The sequence below is a fragment of the Ambystoma mexicanum genome, chromosome 3p (genome assembly GCF_040938575.1).
Source record: "Ambystoma mexicanum isolate Mex_15411 chromosome 3p, UKY_AmexF1_1, whole genome shotgun sequence".
Classification (NCBI taxonomy): Eukaryota; Metazoa; Chordata; class Amphibia; order Caudata; family Ambystomatidae; genus Ambystoma; species Ambystoma mexicanum.
In genome coordinates, this window is record NC_090925.1 from 1,159,791,975 (window position 1) to 1,159,817,091 (window position 25,117).

At 44.9% G+C, this 25,117-nt stretch overlaps 1 protein-coding gene across 1 annotated transcript in view; it reads right to left on the reverse strand.

Moving 5' to 3' along the window:
• The window catches only part of LOC138580039 (uncharacterized), a 92,208-nt gene that overhangs the window by 52,779 nt on the left and 14,312 nt on the right, over nucleotides 1–25,117 (reverse strand). Inside the window, exons 3-4 of the mRNA XM_069650269.1 lie at nucleotides 23,966–24,112; nucleotides 7,449–7,595 (exon numbers count right to left, since the gene is read on the reverse strand). Coding sequence (XP_069506370.1) covers nucleotides 7,449–7,595; nucleotides 23,966–24,112 — 294 coding nt within the window. The remainder of the gene's footprint in view (nucleotides 1–7,448; nucleotides 7,596–23,965; nucleotides 24,113–25,117) is intronic.

Here is a 25,117-nt window from a genome sequence, read left to right on the forward strand (position 1 = left end):
GCTGACGGTCTGCTTTTTTTCCTTTGGATCGCTGGATTCATCAATACCACGTATCCGTCGCCTATCGGTTGATCAGCCAGCCAGGATTCTTGTATACATATTATATCAGAGTTCAACAGATCGTTTCCTTCTAGGTCTCTGAATAAGTGTTTATGTCCATGTGTGTTCCATGAGCATACTGAGAGCATTGAACACCGCTCTTCCTTTAATTGTTAGCTTTGTCGGTTCATGCTCTCTTGGTCGGTTGAGTTTGTTTCATCCAGTTGTCTCCATATTCCATGTTTGATTTTCAGGTCTTGTCGTCTGTATGGATCTTCTTCGTATTTTCTTCCCTCTTCAGTTGTCCTCCTTGTTTGTTGTTGATTATCAGTTCTAAACAGTGTTTCTTTCCTGTTGTTTGTTTTATGTTCCTGTTGGTATGTCATCTCTTGTCTGTCGCTTATGTCTCTGTTTTCTCTTTCATCCTTATTTTTTTGTGGAGGGAGTAAGAGGTCAAATCCTAGTTGTTTGAATATCATCATGTTTTCCATCGTTCTCTTCAGCGCTTGTTCGTTGGTGAATTCAATCCATACTTGGTCCGTTGTTTCTTGGTCCAAGAATTCAATATAGAGAATATCTTTAATTGATATTTCTTTCATATTTGGTATGACGTGCATCAGCCTTAATATATTTATTCTGTTTAATATTAGATTGACTTTTTGTGTCGTTGATCTTTTTAATTTTATCTTGTGCTCCAGCCTTTTCAGTTTTTATATTGGATCAATAAACATCGGGAGTTTTATCTTTTCGATTCCTTTCATGGGTGTGTTTCGCTTTTCCTTGTTCTTTGTCCTTTGGTCTCTTGGTGTTGTGGCTTCCTCCGGGCTGGATCCAATCAGGCTTATCTCATTTCCTTCCATTGTTTGTGTTTCATCTTGGAAATCTTAGTTTGAGATTTCCTCCAGTGAGTAGTCATATCTTGTAGATTCTTCTAGTTGGTTCTCTTCATATTGATCAACAGTGACCTTGGATACTTGACTTTTTTGTATTTGGGCTTGCTCAGAAAGGTCGATTGTTTCTTCCGCATATGTTGACATGTCCATCATTTCAGCATTTATTCTTTCTTCCGTGTAATCTTCCTTCTGCATTGGAGTTGTTTTTCGTGGGCTCTCGCCTTTGATCACTCGTTTAGGCATTTTCATTTTCAGTTCACTTTTGTAAATTGTATTTGCCTTCTCTTTTGCAGGGGCATTAAGATTCTTCAGGAAGGCTTGCAAGCCTGTTTGTCTTTTATTTTCTCCCTTGTTGCCTGGTTTTAGTTTCTCTTTCTCAGACATCGTTTTGCTTCCTTTATTGAAGATGTCATAGTTTTCAGGTCTTTCCACGTCTTTTTCCATGGAATTAAGGTGAGTATTTGGAGTATCAGTCAGATCTATTACATTTCCTACTGGTGTGTTCTCTGTGTTTTTTTGCAGATCTGATTCGGTCTCGTTGGTGGGTGTGACTATTGCCACTTCTTGTGTCTCAAAGGTGGCTGGCTTGATAGTTGTTTTTCCATTTAAGCTTTCTTTTTTATTGCATGTTATCTGGCTATTCCTTGCAGTAATCATTGTAATCAGTGCTTGGATTAAGTCCGGTTGTTCAGCTCGTTCGCTCCTTGCAATGTCACTTAATTTGGATTTCCATATCTGGCTGGCATGGGCTTCCTTGTCTAGGCGTTCCTGTAGTTTCTTCATGTATACATCTTGGGATGTTTGTTTGGTGTGAATTAGTGCTAATAAGGTTGCTTGGTCCTTTGTTGCCTCTGTGAGGGCTTCTTGTAGTTTCATGTATGGAATCAGTGATTGGGATGTTGTCATTATTAGCATATTTTGTAAATCTAGCATTGATGTTGGGATTGATGGTATTTCTTGATTATGGTCCTTCTCGCATCCACATAAGTTTGGTGTAGATGATACTTCTGGGTAAAACAGTGTATTGTCTTTGGGAATTTGTTCCTCTGTGAATGTCATATACTTCCCTGTGGTTCCTTGCTGTTTTCTATCTCTCTGTTTTCTGCTTGTGTGGCTTTCTTGGGATTGTGCTTCATTTAGGTTTATCAATCCGAGAGGTTGTCTGTTGCATAAACCTCCTTTCTTTTTTCATGGCTTCTCATGATGTTTTCAATTTCAGCGATATCAAGCGAGAGTCTTGCTGCTTTCGGGTTTAATTGATCGGGAGGCTTATTCGCCATCGAGTGGGAGTGTCTGCGGCTCTCATATAGTGTTTCCCACTTTCTTTTTGCTTGTTTTGCTTTCTGTTTTTGGGTTAACTCTTCACTCTCATTAAATGGATTTTCCAGTTGTTTGTCTACATCTTTCTCTTTCGCATTGGGGAAGGTTTTTGTTTCTGCTTCATTTGGGTTACTTGTAGTGCTTGGTTTGGTGTTCTTTCCTGCTTGTGTGGTAGGTTTCATCTGGTTTGAGTCCTTTTTTGGAAGCTCATTACTTGTGTTGTTTCTGCTCTTCCTTTCAGCTTCTGCTTCCCCTCTCGACTGGTTTGGGTCTTTTCCTTTGCATTATTTTCTGTATCCTGTGCTTCTGGCGTTATTTGTCCCATTATTGGTTCACTCTCATTTTTTCCTACTTGTGGCGATTTGGTTTGCTCCACCTGTAGTGGAATAGACTCTTGATTATGTGTCAGATCATTCTCTTTTGACGATTGTTTGTCAGTATTTGTATTATGGCTGTGGTCTGGGTTCTCCCGTTCCTTGGGAATTTCTTCATTGCATGCTGCTATTGCATTTTCTATTGCATCATTGTTTTTACCCTGCTCCTTTTCACCTTTGTTCTTCTTTTTTGGAGTGCCTGTGACCTTTTTTTGCAGTCTAGTTTGCAGAGGTGTCATTTTGAGGTCTGTATTTATTATTTGTTTCTGGCTGTGTGGTAATGCCCTTATTTGTTGGACGTAGTGTACGATTTGGACACCCTTCCACCTTTCTGCATCTCTGGTGCGCAGTTAGCTCTTCAGGTCCTTCGTCAGTGGTCAGAGGAGAGATTGGCTCACAGTCTCCGTTGTTAGCCGTTAGAGTATTGATTGGCGTGCTAAACTCTTAATTACGGGAGAAAAGTCATACGTCGGCTTCAGAGTGGTGGAGGGTGGATCAAAGGCCAAAAAGGACCCGCAGTCTCCACCTGATGGTAAGTCCCTGTTTTGGTAAACGTGGTATGCAGTCTCCAGCTGTTATTCTTAGCAGTGTTTACTAACGTTCTCTGCCTAGCATAACAAGAATTGTGTGCTCTCTTCAGGCTGCTGGTGGGTGGATCAAAGGCCAGGAAAGGCCTGCAGTCTCCACCTGATTATTATAGGGCGAGTTGCCAGAATCGCTATCACTGTATAGATTGAAGTTGTTAGGGTCTATGTTGGGTTAAATGTCAAGCAGCGTTGTATAGTTGGTCGCGCCTTCCTTTTCTCCCCGTCACTTAAGTTTGTATTCCAGATTTCTGAAGCAGAACCGTTCTCGCGCTTACTGCTACTTATTTCGTGTATGGCGCGGGTTAGTAGCGTGTGAATCGTTGTAATGCGAGACACTTGTCAATATCACCTTTGCGGGCAGTTCTCGCAGCGTGTTAATGAATGCTTCTGATTGGGCCATCGGTTAGATGGAGTGTCTTATCTCACCTCCGGAATCCGAAAGGCGGCTGTCGTGGGATCACAGGCAGCTGCAGCGGCACCCAGGCAAGCAGCGTAAACAGCAGCATGCCCTTCACTTGCTGTGGGCTTAATGGCGCAAGGGCGCACCAGGTCGCCTTATGAAGGCGAACTTCCTGAATGGGCGGGGTCAAAGTCCTTCGGCTGTTAAGGGTGCAGGCAGTCTTAGCAGCAGGCAATGCACATCACGGCAAACCGGAACGGAATGAAACAAAATAATTTCTCAGTTGAACTCAGTGTAAACAGCAGCGTGCCCTTCACTTCCTGTTGGCTTAACCTTTCATTTATGTCCACTCTGTTGCCCAGTCCTATGACTTCCTTCCTGACCTCCTGTAGCGAGCTCCGCAGTTCGTCCCTCATTTTAGTGATCTGATCCTGGAAGGAGCTCACCATTCTGTCTTCCATGGCTCTAAGGCACTCCTGTAGGTCCTCTTTGTTCAGAACCATAGTGTGTGGTTGCCCTTCCTTGAGCCCACTTTTCGGCTGGATCGCAGGTCCTACCACCAAGGCTTCTTCTGTGTGCTGGCGCCAACAACATTCCAGTGAGCTCCCTTGCGGGTCGGATGACCCATTTTAGGGCTTAACAGGGACGTTCTTCGCTCTGGCTCCTAGTATCTGCAGGACTCTTGGGGGATTCACTTTGATAACCCCTTATTTGCTTCTCTGCTGAGACCTTTTTTTCTCTGTAGCCTTTGTCCCCCGTTCTCCCCTGGGTTTTCACTCCTGTCAGGTTGCTACCGTGATCTGCTGCAATTTCTGGGCTAGGGTGTGGTCATCCACAGTAGCTAGTTTAACCTGGGAGTCCACACGTTGTTTTCCTCTTCTCCAGGTCTTGCAGCTAGTTGGACTCAGGGAGTTCCCTTTATATATTGCTGGTTTGACTGTGCTTATGGTTGCCTCCTTCGCTTTGCCGTCTAATTCTGGGTCTCGTGGTGTAGCTGTGTTTGTTGCCTGCTATTCCAGCACACCAGACATCCTGGCACCCAGGAAGTGTATTGGAACAAGACAGCTCCAGCCCACATACTGGGCGCACACACACAAGACATGCAGAAGCCTGCGAAAGCTTCATTTTGCGCGTGGGTCTGTTTGACCAAAATAGGAATTTCCCGGGTTGGCTCGACATGGGGAAGGCAAAGGGACAAGATGGCCGGGCGCCAATGGCCGGGCCTCTTCACTGCTGTTCTCAGTCTCCACTTAAATACCCATTCAGTTGTTTCCCTAAACTGCCACTTTCTTTGTGTTGTTGCCCTATCACAGGGCTGCGCCCTTCAGATGCACCTTCAGCTGGCTCTTGACTGTTGTTCAGCTGATTATATGTCTCTTTGATATTCCGACGGTCAAACCGCTGCTGCAAGTTCTGGGGGGGATGACCCATCTCCTCCGTGGTTTTGCTTTGAACTGTGGAGTGAGGGGGGGCACGTTGACAGTCGACCGCAGAGGCCCTGCAAGCAGTTTTTGGAGGGGGGATGTGCGCACCCCCTCTCCTGGACCCCACTCGCCGCCTCACTTCATTGGGGGCCGGATCTCCTCCCCGTAGTCTTGAGGGTACAGAACGGGACACCAGGATGCTCCTCTCCTTCTCCTGCCTCTGACTCGCCTGAACACGGTGGGGCACTGCACGCTCCTTTTGTTCCGGATCCGGTCCCTCCACCAGCGCTGCTCCGATGGCGGCTCTGCAAGTTGCGTCCCTCGTTCCGTTCCTGAGGGTGCGCCGCAGGTCACAGGGGCCTGATATCCTCTTCACAGTAGGTCTGCTTGTTTGAGGTACGCGAGGCACCACTTCACAGTGCCTGGTCTGCGTTTGTGTGCTGAAGCTTGCCAGCCAATCCGCATTCTAGGTGTCTAGTGGGGACTGCTGCTTTATTTGACAGCTGGAAGTCCTGCTTTTGTGGGCTCCGACGGAGGACAGAGAGACACGTCCTCACAGGTTGGCAGCCATCTTGCAATCTGGCATGAGACTTTTGTTGAAAAGAAACTTAACCATCGAAGAACTGATAACCGATACAGAACAGTCGACTCGTGCTGTGAAAGCTCGAGTGCATGCTGTGCCCACCTTGTCCCGTGCTCAAAACATGGGGAAGGAAGACCCCTGGCAATCACATCCTGACTTATTATTTGTGAACACTTCTTTCTTTATTGAAAACCCTATCCCACACTCTTTCTGTAATTAGTTGCAAAAGATTTGGCAATAGGTTTTTTAGTATAGGACTTTTTACTTGAGAAGACGCCACAAGGACTGCCTTATTTTTCATTTGATGGTTCAAGTTTGCTCCCATCTTAGGTTTTGGTTTAGGCTAGGTGGTTTTCCACCCTGCATTAACAGTTTAATAAACATCCTTGAACTGTGACCACTTGTGCCTGTCTTTACTGTTGCCACCATGAGTTACTTACAGTACATAACAAGGGAGCAGAGACTGATGAATAATGTTGCAGCTATCTATCACAATGCATGCACAAACATTTTTCAAAAGATAGTCAGGACAGGGGTCAAGAGAAGACCCTGTTGGTCTTCTTTCAACCATACAATGAATGGAGGGCAGACTTCTCTGATAGTTCTGAAAATGTATCAATGATTTTTTCCTGAACCATAACCCTAATTAGACCTGGTAGAAACATCAGGGTTGCAGGCTGGAGATGCCTTCACCAGTTGTTCTCTGATACTAAAAATGTTGGATTCAAAGAAATCAGCCAGTTCATCACAAAGAAATTAAAAAGATATAATATTAGGGGTGACTGCTTGGACTGTACGTAATTCATGAAGAATTTTAAAAATGTTCTTACTACTATTAGTGCTAGTAAGGAGACGGTTACCAAAATATATTTTTTATTCGATAGCTTAATAAATGTGTTGTGTCCTTTAACATATCATAGGTAGTTAATCCTTGAGCAGGAATCGCTATGTTTCTGCCAGTGACGTTCAAGACGACAAAATGTCTGTTTAAACTTTCTTATGTCCTTGTTATCCTAAAGGTTGGATTTAGGTAATGATGTCTTAACATGTTTCACTCTAAGAGGCGCGAGAGAGGCAGTCTACTACCTTCTGAATTTTATCATAGAAACAGGATAACTGGAACAGAACTCAGAACAAATACTCACTTCCGGGTTGTCTATAGATAGACTCGAAAAGCTCCTAGCAAAAGCATCCTGCGTAATATTGCTCCATTTGAAAATACATGGATCAGGAGCATTGAGCACAGGGCAGGACGGAAATGAAGTGCAAGGCTGCGGGCAATGAGGAAAATCAGGACAACTCGAGGTCCACGAGGATATGAGGCAAAGAATGCAACCTTAGAACATACAGTTTAGATTGTCCTGTAACAACAGGAGAAACATTAATTGGTCTACTCACAAAAACAGAACACATTTCTCCAATTCATCAAAATAATGAGCTGCTCAGGAAATCACTTTAAAAACAGAATTTGATTAAGTGAATCAATATTACAATTTTAAAATTACTGATAGTAGGGGACGATGTGGTAAGTAGGAGAGAGAATAATAATACTGTTGTATATGTTTTTCAGATTCCAGCCTTAACCAGAAGAAGAGTAGGAGATCACCGAAAGCAGGCTGAATCTGTTTTGTTTCATTGTATTCACTTCCCCTTTCCCTCTCAGGGGCCTTGAATACAACTAATGAATAAGATCGATATAGATGGAACATCCAATACTGTTTACGTAGCCGGCAGCTTCAGCAAGATTAAAACAACATTTATGCCAGTGGTTAAATGTCAATAAAACAACAAACACGCAAGTCATCTGAAGCAGATAAACATGATATACCTTAGTAGGTTCTGCTTCTTCCTCTGGGCTTCTCTCATTGGAGGCAAGGGACGGATATGACAGTGTGCTAATGTGTATGTCACTGTGCCTTTCCTCCATCATGTGCTTCTCCTCAGTGACATATTCCACTGCAGGTAAATTAATGTTCTGGAAAACAGGATGGGATAAACATTCAGGTACATACATGCAAGATCAGTCCTTCTATTTTCCCATCACCAGTCGAACAATATCCTATATTTTATACAGAAACTACTGGCCTTTCTTGTTCCTAGTGACACACAGTGGTAGAACCATTTTGGGTTCAGTGATGGTGAGTTTTTAGATACATTTCAAAGATGTAGCAAAGTTAGGGAATCAGGAGATTAAATTGTTGTTGGAGCCAGTAGGGTTGTTCCTCATGTGGAAGTAATTTCATTTGCAACGTGAAGGAGGACGTGGTAACTTTATGCAGTTTGGAGCAAGAGTATGTTAAGTTATAGATAGGGCTACGCCACCCACCTGATCTATTTAGTATTATTTAATATAGAAGGGAACACTTTAAGGATGCACAGTTTGAAAATTGGTGTCTATGAGTCTGAACACTGGGTTTCTGACATGAAAAGCAAATCTACATTTCGGTTGTCCATCAGGTCTGCCATTTCTACAGTCAATGCTCGTGGAGAACCAGCATTTATCAGAATTCATTCTATGCACTGATTGATCTCATCAGTGCTGATCCGGTCAATGGCTGGAGGGAGGTAGCATGTTTGTGAAGTGCAGAGGTAGAGGTGTTGACTTTTTTGTTAGGAGTGTTGCCATGCAATGGTTTTCAGTTGCTGAGTAGCCTTATTGCTGCCCTGTCTGGAGTGGGGATATGTTAAACTCTGGCAATCTTTAACATAAGGAGAATGCAGAATGCCTGATCAGCCTTCTGCACATTCCTGAATAAGATGCCATATCTATCACGTGACAGCATACATTTGTATGGGGCCTCTATATCACCACACTGACTGGTGCAAAATAGTTTGAATTTCGTTATGTACTCATCTCGTATATACAGCTCTACATGTGCTAATAGTGGCCTTTCACTGACAAATGATGCCTCACTGCTTCCAAAGGGCTCTGTCCATATGTGGCCAGTCATCCCTTTTGCTGCATGTAATGTGTTTGTTCTCCTGGCATCAATCCTGTTCTAATTGCTCAACATAGAGACCAAAGATTTTGATAGTGTGTGCACAACGCCATTGCCATGTGTAATGTTTGGGTTGATCTCAATGTGATTGCCAAGTTTAACAAGATTTAATATCATCTGCATTCATTTTGAGGTTTCTAAAGTCATAGCAGTGCAGGGTTTGAAATTGTGATTTATTGAGCAGGAGCTAAGACCAGTTCCTGGGTGTCGGGCAGCAACCCGTAGCCCACAGCTACCACAGCGGAACCAGGAGTTACCAGAGATGTTTCAGGCTAGTGCACTATCTGGACCCAAACCAGATGGAGGTCAGAACAAACCCCCATTCATCAAGACATTTGGGAAATGTTATGTTTGTGGGTCAACTGACCATGTGAAAGGGGATCCCAGATGTAAGGGTCAACCTTCAGGGGTCCACACTGTCTCCTTAGCCTTCTCCCCAGAGGAAGAAGTACATATGGCAAGTGGAAACTTTCACCTAATGGCTGATGAACCCGTGAGAATCTCAGTTAGTGTTTGCTTAGTGTCCCTGGGCTTGTGGAACAACAGAATTTAGATGTCTATAATACTATCCCAGATAATAATAAAGAGTATTATAAAGATAGTGTTCTTGTGAAAGGGCAGGAGACTCTGCCATCAGAGACACTGGAGCCAGCATAACTGTGGTGGATTAATCATTTTTCAAGGTGGAGGATGTTGCTAAGGCACCCAAACGCCTCACCAAGTTAGCTGGAGGCCCTGTGCAAATGCTTCCCCAGTTACCAGCTCTCATCCAGTGTAATCATATGACTGTCAAAATACCTGTTAGTGTGCAGAGTGAAGTGCCTGGGAGAGTCCTGTTGGGTAATGACCTGAAAACTCTTGGAGTTGTGTAGAGCACCCCCAGGCCTCCCAGTAAGAGGAGACAGGAGCTCACTAGACCTGCAAGGGAGGTGACCTTAAGAGGCTCTCCAGAGGAGTTGATAGAGGAAACTATCACTACCACTCCACAGGAGTTGCTCACTGCTATTTCTGGAAAGAAAGAGGCAAAGGGGAAACCCAAGACCTCAAGGAAAAAGTCAGATAGCACCCCAGTGCTACCAACAAGGACATCCCCAAGATTGTCCAAGATCGCACCTGTGATTCCTCCACCTGGTGAGGCAGAGAGTGAGGTATAACCTTGTGTGGTTGAGCCAGTTTCTGAAGAGCCAGATCTGTAAGAAGACACTGTTTTGGTTGGGGATCTTGACCCTGTTGACCATCCTGAGCTGCAGTCTTTACTGGCAGAAGGTGGACCCAACAGGGCAGACTTTAGCAGTGGACAAAGAGAGTGTCCTAATCTCGAAGGTCTTTGACAACAGGCTGCTAACCAACTTGATGGGCAAGAGGTTAGAAAGCATAGGTTAAGCTGGGAAGATGGCCTCTTCTACAGTGAACCAACAGAGTCTATCCCTGGGCACTGCAAAAGAATTGTAGTGCCCCTTGCCAACAGACTCCAGTTCCTACAGTTGGCCCTTGAGATACCTTTGGCTGGTCATTTGAGTTTCAAAAAGACCAAGCAAAGGCTCTCCTTATACTTCTGCTGGCCTAAAATGGGTTCAGAAGTTGACAAATTCTGTAGGAGCTGTCACACTTGCCAAATCTCTGGCAAGACTGGAGTCAAGAATGTGACACCCCTGGTGCCTCTCCCAGTGGTGGGAGTTCCTTTTGAGAGGGTGGGCATCGACATTGTTGGTCCCCTTGACCCTCCCACATCTTCAGGGAACAGGTTTATCCTGGTTGTAGTAGACCATGCTACAAGATACACAGAAGCCATACCTATGAGAACTGTTAAGGCTCAGGCTGTGGCTAAGGCTCTATTTGGTATTTTTACCAGAGTAGGGTTTCCTAAGGAAGTGATATCCAATAGGGGATCCAATTTTATGTTCTACTACATGCAAGCCATGTGGAAAAACTGTGGTGTCACTTACAAGTTCTCTACAGCCTACCATCCACAGACAAATGTACTGGTAGAGAGGTTTAATCGTACTATGAAGCGCATGCTAGGTGCTTTAGAAGAACCCCTTAAAAGCAAGTCGGACCTTCTACTTCTCTTTGCTTATAGAGATGCCCCTCACGAGGGAGTTGGTTACAGTCCCTTTGAACTTCTCTATGGCCATCCTGTCTGAGGTCCATTGGCCTGATTAAGGAGGGGTTGGAGGGTGCTCCTTCCCCCAAGCCAGTCAGAGTGACTGACTATGTGATAGGTCTCCGGAGGAGAATGTCACACATGATGGCAGAAGCTAGTGATAACTTAAAAGCAGGTCAGGTTCTGGTCAAACATTGGCATGACCAGAAGGCCAGCATGGTTGAGTTTACTCAAGACCAGCTTGTATTAGTTATGGTGCCAACAAGGCAGAGGGCCTTGCAGGACAAATGGATAGGGCCCTTCAAGGTTGTGGGAAAACTTGGAGAGGTGAACTATTTGGTAGAACTATTTAGGAAGACCTAAGGAGGATCCCAGAGTCTTTCACACCAACGGTTTTGAAGGCATATGTCTCGAGACCAGAAGTGGGAGCTTTGCTTCTAGCTTCAGCTCAAGAGGAAGAGGAGAGTGAACCTCTACATTACCTCCTCAGAGGCCAACCTTTGGATGAGAAAATAGGAGTCAATCTCTCTTCTCAACTGACATCTGAACAACAGGAGGAGTGCGAAATTCTGTTAAATCAGTTTGCCTCCCTGTTTTCACTTTCACCAGGCTTGACCCCTTGGGGCCAGCATGATATCCTCACTGGTGACTGTTTACCTGTTAAAAGCAGAGGTTACAGAATGTCAGATTAAAGGAGAGGTCAACAGGATGCTTGATCTTGGGGTTATAGAACCCTCTACAAGTCCATGGTCTAGTCCAGTTGTTCTAGTACCAAAGGCAGGATCCAAGGAGTTGAGATTCTGTGTGGATTATAGAGCTCTAAATGCAGTTACTAAGACTGATGCCTATCCTTTGCCAAGGACGGATGAACTCGTGGATAGGCTTGGTTCAGCCAAGTGCCTCAGTACATTTGATCTGACGTCAGGCTATTGGCAAATAGCCCTGACAGACCATGCCAAGAAGTAAACTGCATTTTCAATCCCAGCAGGCCTCTACCAGTTCAAGGTTATGCCTTTTGGATTAAAGAATGCACCTGCTACATTCCAAAGGATGGTCAATCAAGTTCTGAATGGGATGGAGGACTTCTGCATGGCATACTTGGATGACATTAAAGTGTTCAGCCCTACATGGAAAGAACATATTGATCACTTAGGATATGTTTTCTAGGCTCCTGAGAAGGCCCATCTGACCATAAAGGCAAGCAAATGTCAAATTGGTCAGAGCAAAGTGGTCTACCCTGGTCATGAGGTAGGAGGAGGTGAAATAAGGCCATTGCCTAGCGATGTACAAGCTGTACAAAACTGGACCACCCCTACTACTCAAACCCAAGTGAGAGCTTTCCTAGTTCTCACTGGGTACTACAGGAATTTCATAGAGAACTATGGGACCATAGCTTCTCCCTTGAATGCAATCTCCTCTCCAAAATTCCCTAAAAGGTTAGATGGAATGAGGAGGGCACTCAAGCCTTTGAAAACCTGAAGAAAGCCCTTTGTCAAGCTCCAGTCCTAAGAGCTCCTGATTATCACCAACCCTTCATTGTGCAGACAGATGCCTCCAATACAGGTATAGGTGCAGTTAGTCAACTGGATGAGAAAGTTAGGGAGCACCCCATTTGCTTCATCAGTAGGAAACTGAAGGAACCAGAAACAAGGTGGGCAACCACAGAGCAAGAATGCTTCACCATTGTGTGGTCTCTGAAGAGCTTTAGGCCATATTTGTATGGATCTACTTTTGTGATTCAGACAGACCACCAACCCTTCAGATGGTTAATGCAAATGAAAGGGGAAAACCCAAAACTTCTAAGATGGTTAATCTGCCTGCAAGGGTTTGATTTCACCATTGAGCACAGAGCAGAATGTCACCACTAAAATGCCGATGGTCTGTCTAGGATGTTTTTAACCAACTAGAGGTAGAGAATCATCCAGGAGTGGATTAGATCCTCCTGTCCCTTATTCTGGGTGTGAGGGGGGAGGGTAGGGGGCGAGTGTTAGGGAGAATTCTCCAGAATGGCTAATTTCCCTTACCTACTGCGTCCCTCAGCAGCTTTGCTGGATTTCTAGGATACATTTTTATCACCTGGTAAGAGTGTGAGCCTTTTTACCCACTCTTACATGTGTTTTGCTGTGTGTGTTTTAACATTCTTGTGTTCATAGACTGTGGAGCCTCACCTACTCCATAGGCATCATCTTGTTACTGTGCAGTGACACAGGGTTGTCTTTTAGACTTCCCAACTCAGACTCCATTTTCTGGGACTGACTACTGTCTCCCAGAACATGTAAAGTTGCCATTGACTTTATTAGTCTCTTTAAAAATCCACAGACCCAGTGCAAACTATCTTACATAGAGTACTGGAAAGGGTTAATACTTATCCCTTTTTGTCTGTTTCTTTTGGAGCATTGTTTCGCTCCCTTTTCATTAAGACTTGGCTGGTGGCAGTGGTAACTACCCTATTTTTCCTACCGCGGTTATCTTGAATAACCTTGGTATTGTTTTCGGCTATCTTGGTAGCCTCGAACTTAAACCCGCTGGACCATATATGTTTTTATACGGTTCCGGCTGGGTTTATTCGCCATTTCTTTTTGAAAATATCTTTCTCGGTTTTACTCCGCAGAAGCCCTCCTTAGGCGCCTGAAAGTCTGTGTAGGCAGGATGTGAGGGAGGGGTTTTAGGACCCCTGCCATGGGTTCCCTTGGTAACCCATGTCAAATTCTTGTTTGATTGGCTAGGTGACTGTCCCGCCAGGACAGCCACCCTGCTGTGTGATTGACAGCCAGGCTGTGTGAATGGGGGAAAACTGCATAAAAAGCAGGTCTCTGGGATTGGAAAGGCACAGTCGCCACTGGAACGAAATAACCAATGAGGAGCTGACAGAAGAGGACGCCTACAACGACTGAACCGCCCGGTGAAGCCCTGCTGCAGGTCCAAATCTTTAGACTCTGACAGAGAAGATCTACCAGGAATCTTCTTCCCCTGAGCTGGTGGGACCAACCAGTTCACCTAAACTGCAAGCCAGGACTGCCTCCTGTGGTCGAATTTGCTGTACAGAGCTACAGTGAACCGGATAGCCAGGAAGGTCGGACCCTGCTTGGTTTTTAAGGAGCGCACATTTTATTTGTTGCTTTGCTCTGCTGCTGGTTTCTTCCCTAGGCAGTGCAGGTGTGTGAAACCTTTCGCCAATCCGAGGGCATGTCCTTCTCTATTCTTTAAACTAACTTTTCTGCCAACCAACTTCATCCGGAACTCTTGGCAAAGACTTAACCGTGAACTACCCTGAACTGTGTGATCTTGAGCAAAAGAGTTTTGTCCTATTGACTTTGGCCCTAAGCCTTTTTGATTTGATTCCATCACTGTGGTTCCTCTTTCTAGATTGCCCTGCTTACTTACCTGTTGGTGCTGCTCAATTTGTATCTAACTTTGTCTTTCCCTCCCTTTTTAAATTGTTGGAATGCCATTTTGCTCACACTTCATTTTTTAGCTGAACTTGTCCAGAATCTGTTGGGAGTGGTGTGGTGTATAAAGAGTGTGATTTATACAACTGATGTGTAAATTACTCAGAAACCTTGAGTCAGTGTTTGTTTGAATCATAGTAATTGCCATCCTTTGTGTAACTATTGATACTGCTCACTTGCTCTTGAAATAAGTCTGGCTGCTCAGCCATCGATACCACTTTACTGTGTAGTACAGGCTTGTACCAAAGGTGAATTTGTACTGTCACTTGTAGTCTTAATTGAGTGTGGTGTTCCCAAAGGGTACTGCATATAATTCTGCCTAACAATTACCCTGAAGGAACTACCATGTCCATGGACACGAGTGAAAGAGACAGGAGGAGAGACAGGTTTTTGGGAGAGAGCACATATACTAGTCTATGGCCAAGTGTACACTGAAGACGGATGGAAGGATGGAGGAAGCAAAGCACTGACACTAGCACAGTCGCCAATGAACAAGGTACAGAAAGAAAACGACATGTGCCTGAAGGAATTGGAGGCGAGTGCAAAGCTACTGACATGGGTGGAAAATGAAGCTGGTCCGATGCCAATAAACCCTCTGAAGACACCAGGACTGTGCTACCAGACCAATGGCGAAGTTGAAGTTGGCGAGAATGTTGGATGCAGGAGCATTGAACAACACGCAGGCATAATGGCAGGAACCACAGTACTGATGGATCACTACTGGGCCTGCGGATCGAAAGCATACGCAAAGCTGCCAACCGACTGGGGAGGAGTTTGCTCGCTGGTGCACATCAACATGCCGTCCCTACTGGTACCAAAGAAGGACGTGAAGCTTGATCAGTTCCTGAAAATTGACAATAACAAAAGAAAGAAGAGATTGATTGAAGTGGTACCAACAGCCAAGGCAGAGAAGCAAGTAGGATGGAGCAGAGTAAAGAGAGGAGGAAATTACTTCTCAGACGCATCAGAGAAAGCACTCGATGAAATTCCAGCTGAACACAAGCTGTTCACCAGGAGACGAATATTCTTTGCATCAATAACACCATCTGTACAGATGTACACGAATGCAAAGTGGTTACATATCACCCGCTGAGAGCTGATGGTGATGATCAACTCCACAGTAAATGGGTTCAATGCAATAAAAGAAGAGCTCAGAGCAATAAGGTTGGTGGCGCTCCAGAATAGATATGTCCTGGATCTCCTCACAGCCATGGAAGGAGGAGTCTGCACAAAGATAGTTAGTTCCTGTTGCACATTCACACCAGCCAACAACGAAGATAATGGAACCCTATCAGATGCAGTGGCGCAGCTGGCGTGGATGCATGCCAACATGGAAGAAGAAGCAAGGGGGACAGCGAAGGACCAGGGCTGGATAGCATAGATATGGCCATGGATGCCATCATGGCTGTCTAATGGACTAAAGGTGATAATGGGAGCACTGGTGCTGGCAGCAACATGAATGTGTGGGATTAAAATCAGCATGGCCAAAGGCAAGAAAACAGCGGAAGAGGCTATCGGAATGCAGGTCCTGATGGATGTGAAAATAGGAGGAGCAAAGGACCAAGATAAAAGAGAGAATAGCATAATGTGAACTGTTCCCACTTGGAGCAATGAAGCTGGACAACCCATTCGGTGCGGAAGTGGGTTTGGTGTAACCCTGAAGGAGTGTGCTGTTACATGAACTGGTTGTTTGATGACTACACCAACTACTATGGGCACCTCAGAGGAATAACAGAAATATGTCAGCCAAGAGGAAAAGGACTGTCGTATAAGGATGTGCTCGACAGGTCGACCAGAGGGGGGACTGAAAAGAGATTGCGAAGACTGCCACCACCCCCCTCCTACTAAATTCATGATAAGGAAGAAGCCCAGGAAACACACCAATCACCCATTCTGATTTGGACGAATTCCCAATGGACCCATGATTGACAAATATGTCGAGAGGTATCCCCTCAGCCAGCCATTCCGATCAAGGGAAATACAGATCTATCCATGTGTGGATGAAGATCCATGTATCCATGTGCAACAGGACCACAGCAAGGTCAGGGTGCCAAACCTTCCAGTGGATCACGAGCGGTTCCACAGAGCTGCTTCTTCGTTTCAGGATACTTGGCTCCTTTATTAAGTTTTTTTTAAAAAACATTTTTTATTAATTATTTAAACAAACAATACAATACAACCAAACTTGCAGTGCATACAATAACATTTCAATTGTACATCACTTAATTGTGTTCACTGCTTCAATTATCCCAACCCCACCCCCCATTACGGGCCTATTTCTACTAATACTCTGTTCCTGCATCTTGTGATAGAGTATTCCTTTCCATGGGTTCCGTTGGGTCTTGTGTTGACCCAAATACCTCTGCTATTAATAATTTCCAGGACATTAGGGTCTCTGTCTCTTCCTCCCCCCCAGCGTTGCTCGCTTCTTGCCATACTATGGTTTCTGCCTCCGCCCATTTCTGCAGATCTTTCCACCACACCTTTAATCGTGGTCTGTGGCATGTCTTCCACCCAATGGCAATTCTCCTCTTTGCAAGCGCATATGCCAGGTCCTTTAGTTTACTCACATGTTTGAGTTTCCGTGGTCTAGGTAATCCCCCCAACAAGCAGGCCCACACTGTATCAACCACAATTTTAACCCCTTTTTCTGCCAATTTGTGTGCCACTTCGCTCCAGAAGCGTTCAATAACCGGGCATGACCAAAACATGTGCACCATACCCGCATTCTCCTCGTCACATTTGGGGCATGCTTGCCGTCGGCTCCTTTATTAAGTTTGGTGTGAACTCTGAAGATCGACCTGGAATGGGTGTAAGATGCATTCTCTTATTCAAAATCTCCTTTGTGCCAAAACAAAGAGAAACCAATAAGAGATCTGCTCACATACAGCCATCCCAGACTTGGACCGATCATAGACCACAGTGGTCCCAGCTATTCCCGCACACCAGACATCCTGGCACCCAGGATGTGTATTGGAACTAGACAGCTCCAGCCCACATACTGGGCGCACACACACAAGACATGCAGAAGCCTGCGAAAGCTTCGGTTTGTGCGTGGGTCTGTTTGACCAAAATAGGAATTTCCCGGGTCGGCTCGACATGGGGAAGGCAAAGGGACAAGATGGCCAAAGGTCAGAACAAAGCACCTTGTGGCATGGCCATTTTAGGCACTGGCCACTTTCCTGGGCCAAATGCGATAAACCCGGTTGGGGCCATAGAAAAGAGTCAAAAATACTTTTAAAGTAACTGCTGCCACCAGCTCTGTCCTGGGTACACTTGTACATTCACAAAAAATCCCTTGAGGGTGTCTAGGGCCTTAAAAAGGAAAAAGGGACCTCAGCACACTGTACTCTAAGGTACATTGTGCACTGATAAATGTTACTAAGAAATAGCAACAAAGTAAAAGACTAAGGGAAACAAAGTCTCCCAGTACTGACAGTCTGAAGAGCATGTAGTTTCCCCATAACAAAATGAGCAAAGGCCAGCAGAGTACAGCAGAAGGCTGTGTTCCACTGGTAAAAGTCAGGCTAGGATGGTCAGTCAACAGCAAAACGTTGCGGGGTGCACAAATGGCGGACAAATTACCCACAAATGGAAATCTTTTCTAACAGTCTTTACTGGCATTTTCAACATGTATAACATATATAAAAAATTCCCACCCCCCTTCCCAACACATTTCCCCCCCTCCCTGTGCCCAACTTTAATCCAGGAAGACTGTGCATAATTGTCCCCTCCAATCTGAGCTTAATGTCTACATTATGTCCAGTATTTTCAAGTTTTGGGGACACCATTGTTGCATATATTCTCCCTTCAGGAAGTCCAGTATCATTCCCCAATCTTCGCAGAATTTGTCTCTTTCCCCAAAACCTTATGCAGCCATTCAATATTCATGGGGGCTTTTTTTGTTTCCATTTCCTAGCTAATACTAACCAGGCCGCTATCAACAGGATCATGAAAGCATTGCGCTGAGGTTTCGCCGGGATTGGGAACTCAGGGTCAAAAGGCCTGCACATTCATTCCTTGGGTGAGTATAATGGGGGACTGCATACCATTTGTTGTATCTGGCCCTTAATTTCTTCCCAGAATCTCTTCAGTATAGGGTAGTCCCACAATATGTGTCTCCAATCCCCTCTCCCCGAACAACTGCTCCAGCATTCCTGCGTAACCCCTGGGTACATCGAGTCCAATCTTTCCGGTTTGTAAGGCCACTGTACCATCACCTTGTACCATGTTTCCCTGGTTTGTATGGATCTAGTTAGTTTCAGTATTTGTTCCCATAGGTTCTCCCAGTGCTTTAGAGGTATCTCTTCCCTGAGTTTCTTCTGCCAACGTGTCATGTATGTCCAGGTGCAGTCCGGGTCTTCCCGCTGTAGGATCCTATATAATTTGGAAACCAGTTGTTTATTCCCTGTATGCGTTGTGATGAATTTCTCAAAAGGGGTCCGGCCCCTCAGCGGCACCTTTTTTTTATATCTGGTTGTTTCCTGAGTTGCTGTTTACACTCTTCCAATGTCCTCACCACGCCCGCTTCCAGCATGTCTCCGACTTTTGTACACCCTGCTTCCCGCCATCTTACAAATGAGCCTTGGCACATCTCCGAGGAGAACTATGGGTTCCCGAACAGAGGGGTGAATGGAGATGGGATTGTCGTTAATTGGCCCTGACTAAGAAGGCGGTCGCATAGGTTGCATACGACCAATAATATTTGACTCATCTTTACATTATGGGTCTGTCCTGCCGAGTGAAATCAGTACTGCTGGAACCCTATGGTGCTCCACCTTCTCTATTACGTGGGCCAGCCTCCTGCTGTTTTCCCATGTTTGCCTCCCTTTTATAATTCCAGCTTGGTCTGTTCACACTAGTTCCGGCAGGTGGGGCGACAACTGGCCACCAGGGCCCATATACACATTTTTGTATCCATATTTAGAAGTGCACTGGGGTGATAGGACCTGCAAATCGTCAGGCCTTTATTTGGTTTGCTAAGTACCACCACCTTCGCTCCGACATGGACTGGGTCACTGAACCGCTCAGACTCATTGAGTTAAAGAGACTGGCATTGGGCTCAGTTGGTTATGGAATATTTGGTAAAAGCATGCTGGAAACCCATCTGGACCCGGCATTTTGTTGCATGGCAGGCCTTTAATTACTGCTTCCACTTCCTCACTTGTGATTTCTTCCTCCAATCTTTCCATTTCAGCGGTCGCCAGCTTACACAGTCGGGACTGCCTTAGACATGGCTGTATTACTTGTTGGTTGGGATTATCAGACTTATATAATGCTCATAGAATAATCGTTTCTGTATCTGTGGCTATGGACTCATTCAGCTGTTTCACAGCCGTTATGGTGGCGATTTGCTTCCGCACATCTCAGTTGTCTAGCTAAGAGTCTATTTGCCCTTATATATTATCGTTGTCTTGTGTTTAGTAGGGATCCTTCTGCCTTGTGTGATTGGAGCAATTGGCCCTTGATGTCCTTCAATTTTGTATACATAGCTTTACACTTTTCTTTTGCTTAAGGTCAGCATGGTCTCCTGTAACTGGGATTTTAAGTTGATTTCTATAGCTGTACTTTGTTTCTGCTTTTGGGCTTAAAAGGCTATAATCTCCCCCTTTATTACCGCTTTAAATGCCTCCCATTTCCCTTCTTGTGTCGTGTCCTGGTTATCGATGGCTTTAAAATATTCCTCTATCTTGGCTCTCAATCGCTCCACCACCACCACTGTCTGACAGAATCTCCTGGGGGAGTGACCAAGACCACAGCCCTCTCCGTGGTTCCCATCTTTTTATAGTAACTATCAGTGGAGCGTGGCCAGATAGCGATATGGATCAAACTTTATCTCTTCCACCTCCCCCAGGAGGGCTGCTGACACCCCGCATAGTCAATCCTAGATAGGGTCTGGTATGCGTGTGAGAAACAGGTGAAACAGTTTTCTCCCTCTTTCTTTATTCGCCATATGTCCTTGAGGGCTATATTGCCGAACGCTTCTTACAGCATTTTTGAAGGGGGGCTTCCTTCCTGGCTACTCCCTGAACTTCTATCTTTATTGGGGTCCCACGCCAGGTTAAAGTCACCGGAAGGGATAGTTTCCCCTATTGCAAACCTTTCTAACTTCGGGAGTGTTTCCCGTAGGAAGCCTTCTTGCCCCGTGTTTGGTGCGTATAGTGTTCCTAACGTCACCTTCCTGGGACCCATTTATACACATAGAAATAGAAACCTTCCCTGCTTGTCTTCTAGTGTGCGTAGTACCTTTACCTTGAGTGAGCTCCTAAATCCAATCATGACCCCTGCTGTTTTCCCCTCTGAGTTTGCCTGACAAAGCTGTGCAAAGTGTTGAAACGTGGGGAATAGCTCTGTCGGCCATCTTGATGTGAGTCTCCTGGAGCATTATTGTGTCTGCTCGACACCGGATCAACTGTACCTCTACTTTTTTGCACTTAGTGGGGAGTTTAACCCCATTATATTATGTGATATCATTGTGAGAGACATTGTTACATTTATAGGTCTTCCCTTCCTTCCCAGCTTCCCCAGAGGCTGCCAGAGTTTTGTTGTTGTCCCAATTTGTTCTGTGCGCCTGGGTCTTCCTCCCACATTTCCCTTTTCCCTCCCACTCAGGCACCTTCCCCTCCCCTCAACTTCCCCAACACCCAACTCCCTCCTTCCCTAACCCAAGAAACTTTAACTCCCCCTGGCCCCTCCCATTCCCCGGTCAGGGCCAGTGTTCCGGCGAACTGCCCCAGATACCATCCTGGGGCAACGGTCCTGATTAAACACCAGGGAGTTCCGAACTGCACCCCCATATGGATTCCGTGATAGCCTCTGAATTCCTTCCCTCTGTCTGGCCCTTTTACATTCAGTGCTCACCCGCCCTTTCAGCAGCAACTGTCATTAGGATTTCAATACCCCAACGAGCCTTAGAGTTATAATGTATTTTTCGTGACCCCCAGAGGCCTGTCAGTTTCCGTCCATAGGCTGAGATCCTCCCATCTCGGTTGGAGGGCCTCTCAATTTTGCCCCTCTGCTGCCTCTCCTTCCCTGAACCCCGGATCATTCCCAAGGTTTGGTGCCTTCACTGGTTGACGCTGATCTGGGTACTCGCAGCGAGGGCCTTTCTTCCTCCTCCAAGTTCATTACCGACAGGCCACCCTCACATGTCGTTACTCTCTGTTGTTTGCTTTCCCACGAGAAGAGAAGCCTGAATGTTTTTAGCAATTAAGGCCTTGGTCACCGGATTCTTAGCCTTACATTTCTGCAGAGTGGATGATATGCTATGATATGATAGGTTATTTATAACATGCTTAATACCCAGAGGTTTCTAAGCGCGGACCCGGGAATCGAATCTGTGGTGCTCTTGCTTCCAAGGCAAGCACGTTGCCCCTGAGCTATCTTCTCGAGTCAAAATGCCAGGTACAGGAAAATGCCAGGTCCTGGTAAAGCTGGATTTGAGCTCCGTTAATTGACACTCCTGGGTGGATTCTTGCTGTGCAGAGTATGTCTTCTTTCATTGTGTAAGATGATAGGGCCACCAGAACGTCTCTTGGCCTTGCTCCCAGATCTTGCTTCTTTGGACCCACCCTATATACATGGTATATTCTCATGTCCTCCGGTTGCATCCCTGTCAGGATGCTTCCAAAGGATTGTTGTATGGTGTCTCTCAGTTCTTCATTAGGAATCGCCTCACTCAGGCCTTTCACTTGAATATTTGAGCTGCAAGAATGGTTTTCCAGGTCCTCCCACTGCTGATCGAGATTGTGGGTGTTGTGCTTGTTTGAGGTACACGAGGCACCACTTCACACTGCCTGGTCTGCGTTTGTGCGCTTGAGCTTGCCAGCCACTCCAAACTCTAGGTGTCTAGAGGGGGCTGCTGCTTTGTTTGACAGTTGGAAGTCCTGCTTTTGTGGGCTCCGATGGAGGACAGAGAGACAGGTCCTCATAGGTTGGCAGCCATCTTGCAATCCGGCATGAGACTTTTGTTGAAAAGAAACTTAACCATCGAAGAAATGATAACTGATACGGAACTGTCGATTCATGCTGTGAAAGTTCGAGTGTATGCTGTGCCCACCTTGTCCCGTGCTGAAAACATGGGTAAGGAAGACCCCTGGCAATCACATCCTCACTTATTATTTGTGAACACTTCTTTCTTTATTGAAAACCCTATCCCACACTCTTTCTGTAATTAGTTGCAAGGATTTGGCAATAGGTTTTTTAGTATAGGTCTTTTTACTTGTGAAGACGCCACAAGGACTGCCTTATTTTTCATTTGATGGTCGAAGTTTGCTTCCATCTTAGATTTTGGTTTAGGCTAGGTGTTTTCCACCCTGCATTAACAGTTTAATAAACATCCTTGAACTGTGATCACTTGTGCCTGTCTTTACTGTTGCCACCATGAGTTCCTTACAGTACATAACCAGGGAGCAGAGATTGATGAATAATGTTGCAGCTATCTATCACAATGCATGCACAAACATTTTTCAAAAGATAGTCAGGACAGGGGTCAAGAGAAGACCCTGTTGGTCTTCTTTCAACCATAAAATTAATGGAGTGCAGACTTCTCTGATAGCTCTGAAAATGTATCAATGTTTTTTTCTTGAACCCAGATAACCCCGATTAGACATGGTAGAAGCATCAGGGTTGCAGGCTGGAGATGCCTTCACCAGTTGTTCTCTGATAGTAAAAATGTTGGATTTAAAGAAATCAGCCAGTTTATCACAAGGAAATTAAAAAAGATATAATATTAGGGTGACTGCCTGGACTGTACATAATTCATGGAGAATTTAAAACATTTTCTTACTACTATTAGTGCTAGTAAGGAGACGATTAGCAAAATATCTTTTTTAGTCGATAGCTTAATAAATATGTTGTGTCCTCTAACATATCATAGGTAGTTAATCCTTGAGCAGGAATCGCTATGTTTCCGCCAGTGACGTTCAAGACGACAAAATGTCTGTTTAAACTTTCTTATTTCCTTGTTATACTAAAGGTTGGATTTAGGTAATGATCTCTTAACGTGTTTCACTCTAAGAGATGCGAGAGAGGCAGTCTACTACTGAATTTTATCATAGAAACGGGATAACTGGAACAGAACTCAGAGCAAATACTTACTTCTGGGTTGTCTATGGATAGACTCGAAAAACTCCCTTAAAAAGCATCCTGCGTGATATTGCTCGATTTGAAAATACATGGATCAGGAGCGTTGAGCACAGGGCAGGACGGGAAATGAAGTGCAAGGCTGCGGGCAATGAGGAACATCAGGACACCTCGAGGTCCACGAGGATATGAGGTAAAGAATGCAACCTTAGAACATACAGTTAAGATTGTCGTGTAACAACAGTTACAAATGTGAGCAGTATTAATTGGTCTGCTCACGAAAACAGAACACATTTCTCCAATTCATCAAAATAATGAGCTGCTCAGGAAATCACTTTAAAAACGGAATTTGATTAGGTGAATCAATATTACAATTTTAAAATTAATGATAGCAGGGGACGATGTGGTAAGTAGGAGAGAGAATAATAATACCGTTATGTATGTTTTTCAGATTCTAGCCTTATCCAGAGGAAGAGTAGGAGATCACCGAAAGCAGGCTGAATCTGTTTTGTTTCATTGTATTCACTTCCCCTTTCCCTCTCAGGGGCCTTGAATACAACTAATGAATAAGATCGATATAGATGGAACATCCAATACTGTTTACGTAGCCGGCAGCTTCAGCAAGATTAAAACAACATTTATGCCAGTGGTTAAATGTCAATAAAACAACAAACACGCAAGTCATCTGAAGCAGATAAACATGATATACCTTAGTAGGTTCTGCTTCTTCCTCTGGGCTTCTATCATTGGAGGCAAGGGACGGATATGACAGTGTGCTAATGTGTATGTCACTGTGCCTTTCCTCCATCATGTGCTTCTCCTCAGTGACATATTCCACTGCAGGTACATCAATGTTCTGGAAAACAGGATGGGATAAACATTCAGGTACATACATGCAAGATCAGTCCTTCTATTTCCCCATCACCAGTCAAACAATATCCTATATTTTATACAGAAACGACTGGCTTTTCCTGTTCCTAGTGACACACAGCAGTGGAACAATTTTGGGTTCAGTGATGGTGAGTTTTTAGATAAGTTTCAAAGATGTAGCAAAGTTAGTGTGATCAGGAGATTAAATTGTTGTTGGAGCCAGTAGGGGTGTTCCTCATGTGGAAGTAATTTCATTTGCAACGTGAAGGAGGACGCGTTAACTTTATGCAGTTTGTTGCAAGAGTATGTTGATTTATAGATAGGGCTACGTCACCACCTGATCTATTTAGTATCGTTCAATATAGAAGGGAGCACTTTAAGGATGCACAGTTTGAAAATTGGTGTCTATGAGTCTGAACGCTGGATTTCTGACATGAAAAGCAAATCTACATTTCGGTTGTCCATCAGGTCTGCCATTTCTACAGTCAATGCTCGTGGAGAACCAGCATTTATCAGAATTCATTCTATGCACTGATTGATCTCATCAGTGCTGATCCGGTCAATGGCTGGAGGGAGGTAGCATGTTTGTGAAGTGCAGAGGTAGATGTGTTGACTTCTTTGTTAGGAGTGTTGCCTTGCAATGGTTTTCAGTTGCTGAGTAGCCTTATTGCTGCCCTGTCTGGAGTGGGGATAGGTTAAACTCTGGCAATCTTTAACATAAGGAGAATGCAGAATGCCTGATCAGCCTTCTGCACATTCCAGAAAAAGATGCCACATCACGTGACAGCATACATTTTTATGGGGCCTATATATCACCACACTGACTGGTGCAAAATAGTTTGAATTTCGTTTATGTACTCATCGCGTATCTACAGCTCTACATGTGCTAATAGTGGCCTTTCACTGACAAATTATGCCTCACTGCTTCCAAAGGGGTCTGTCCATATGTGGCCAGTCATGCCTTTTGCTGCATTTAATGTGTTTGTCCCCC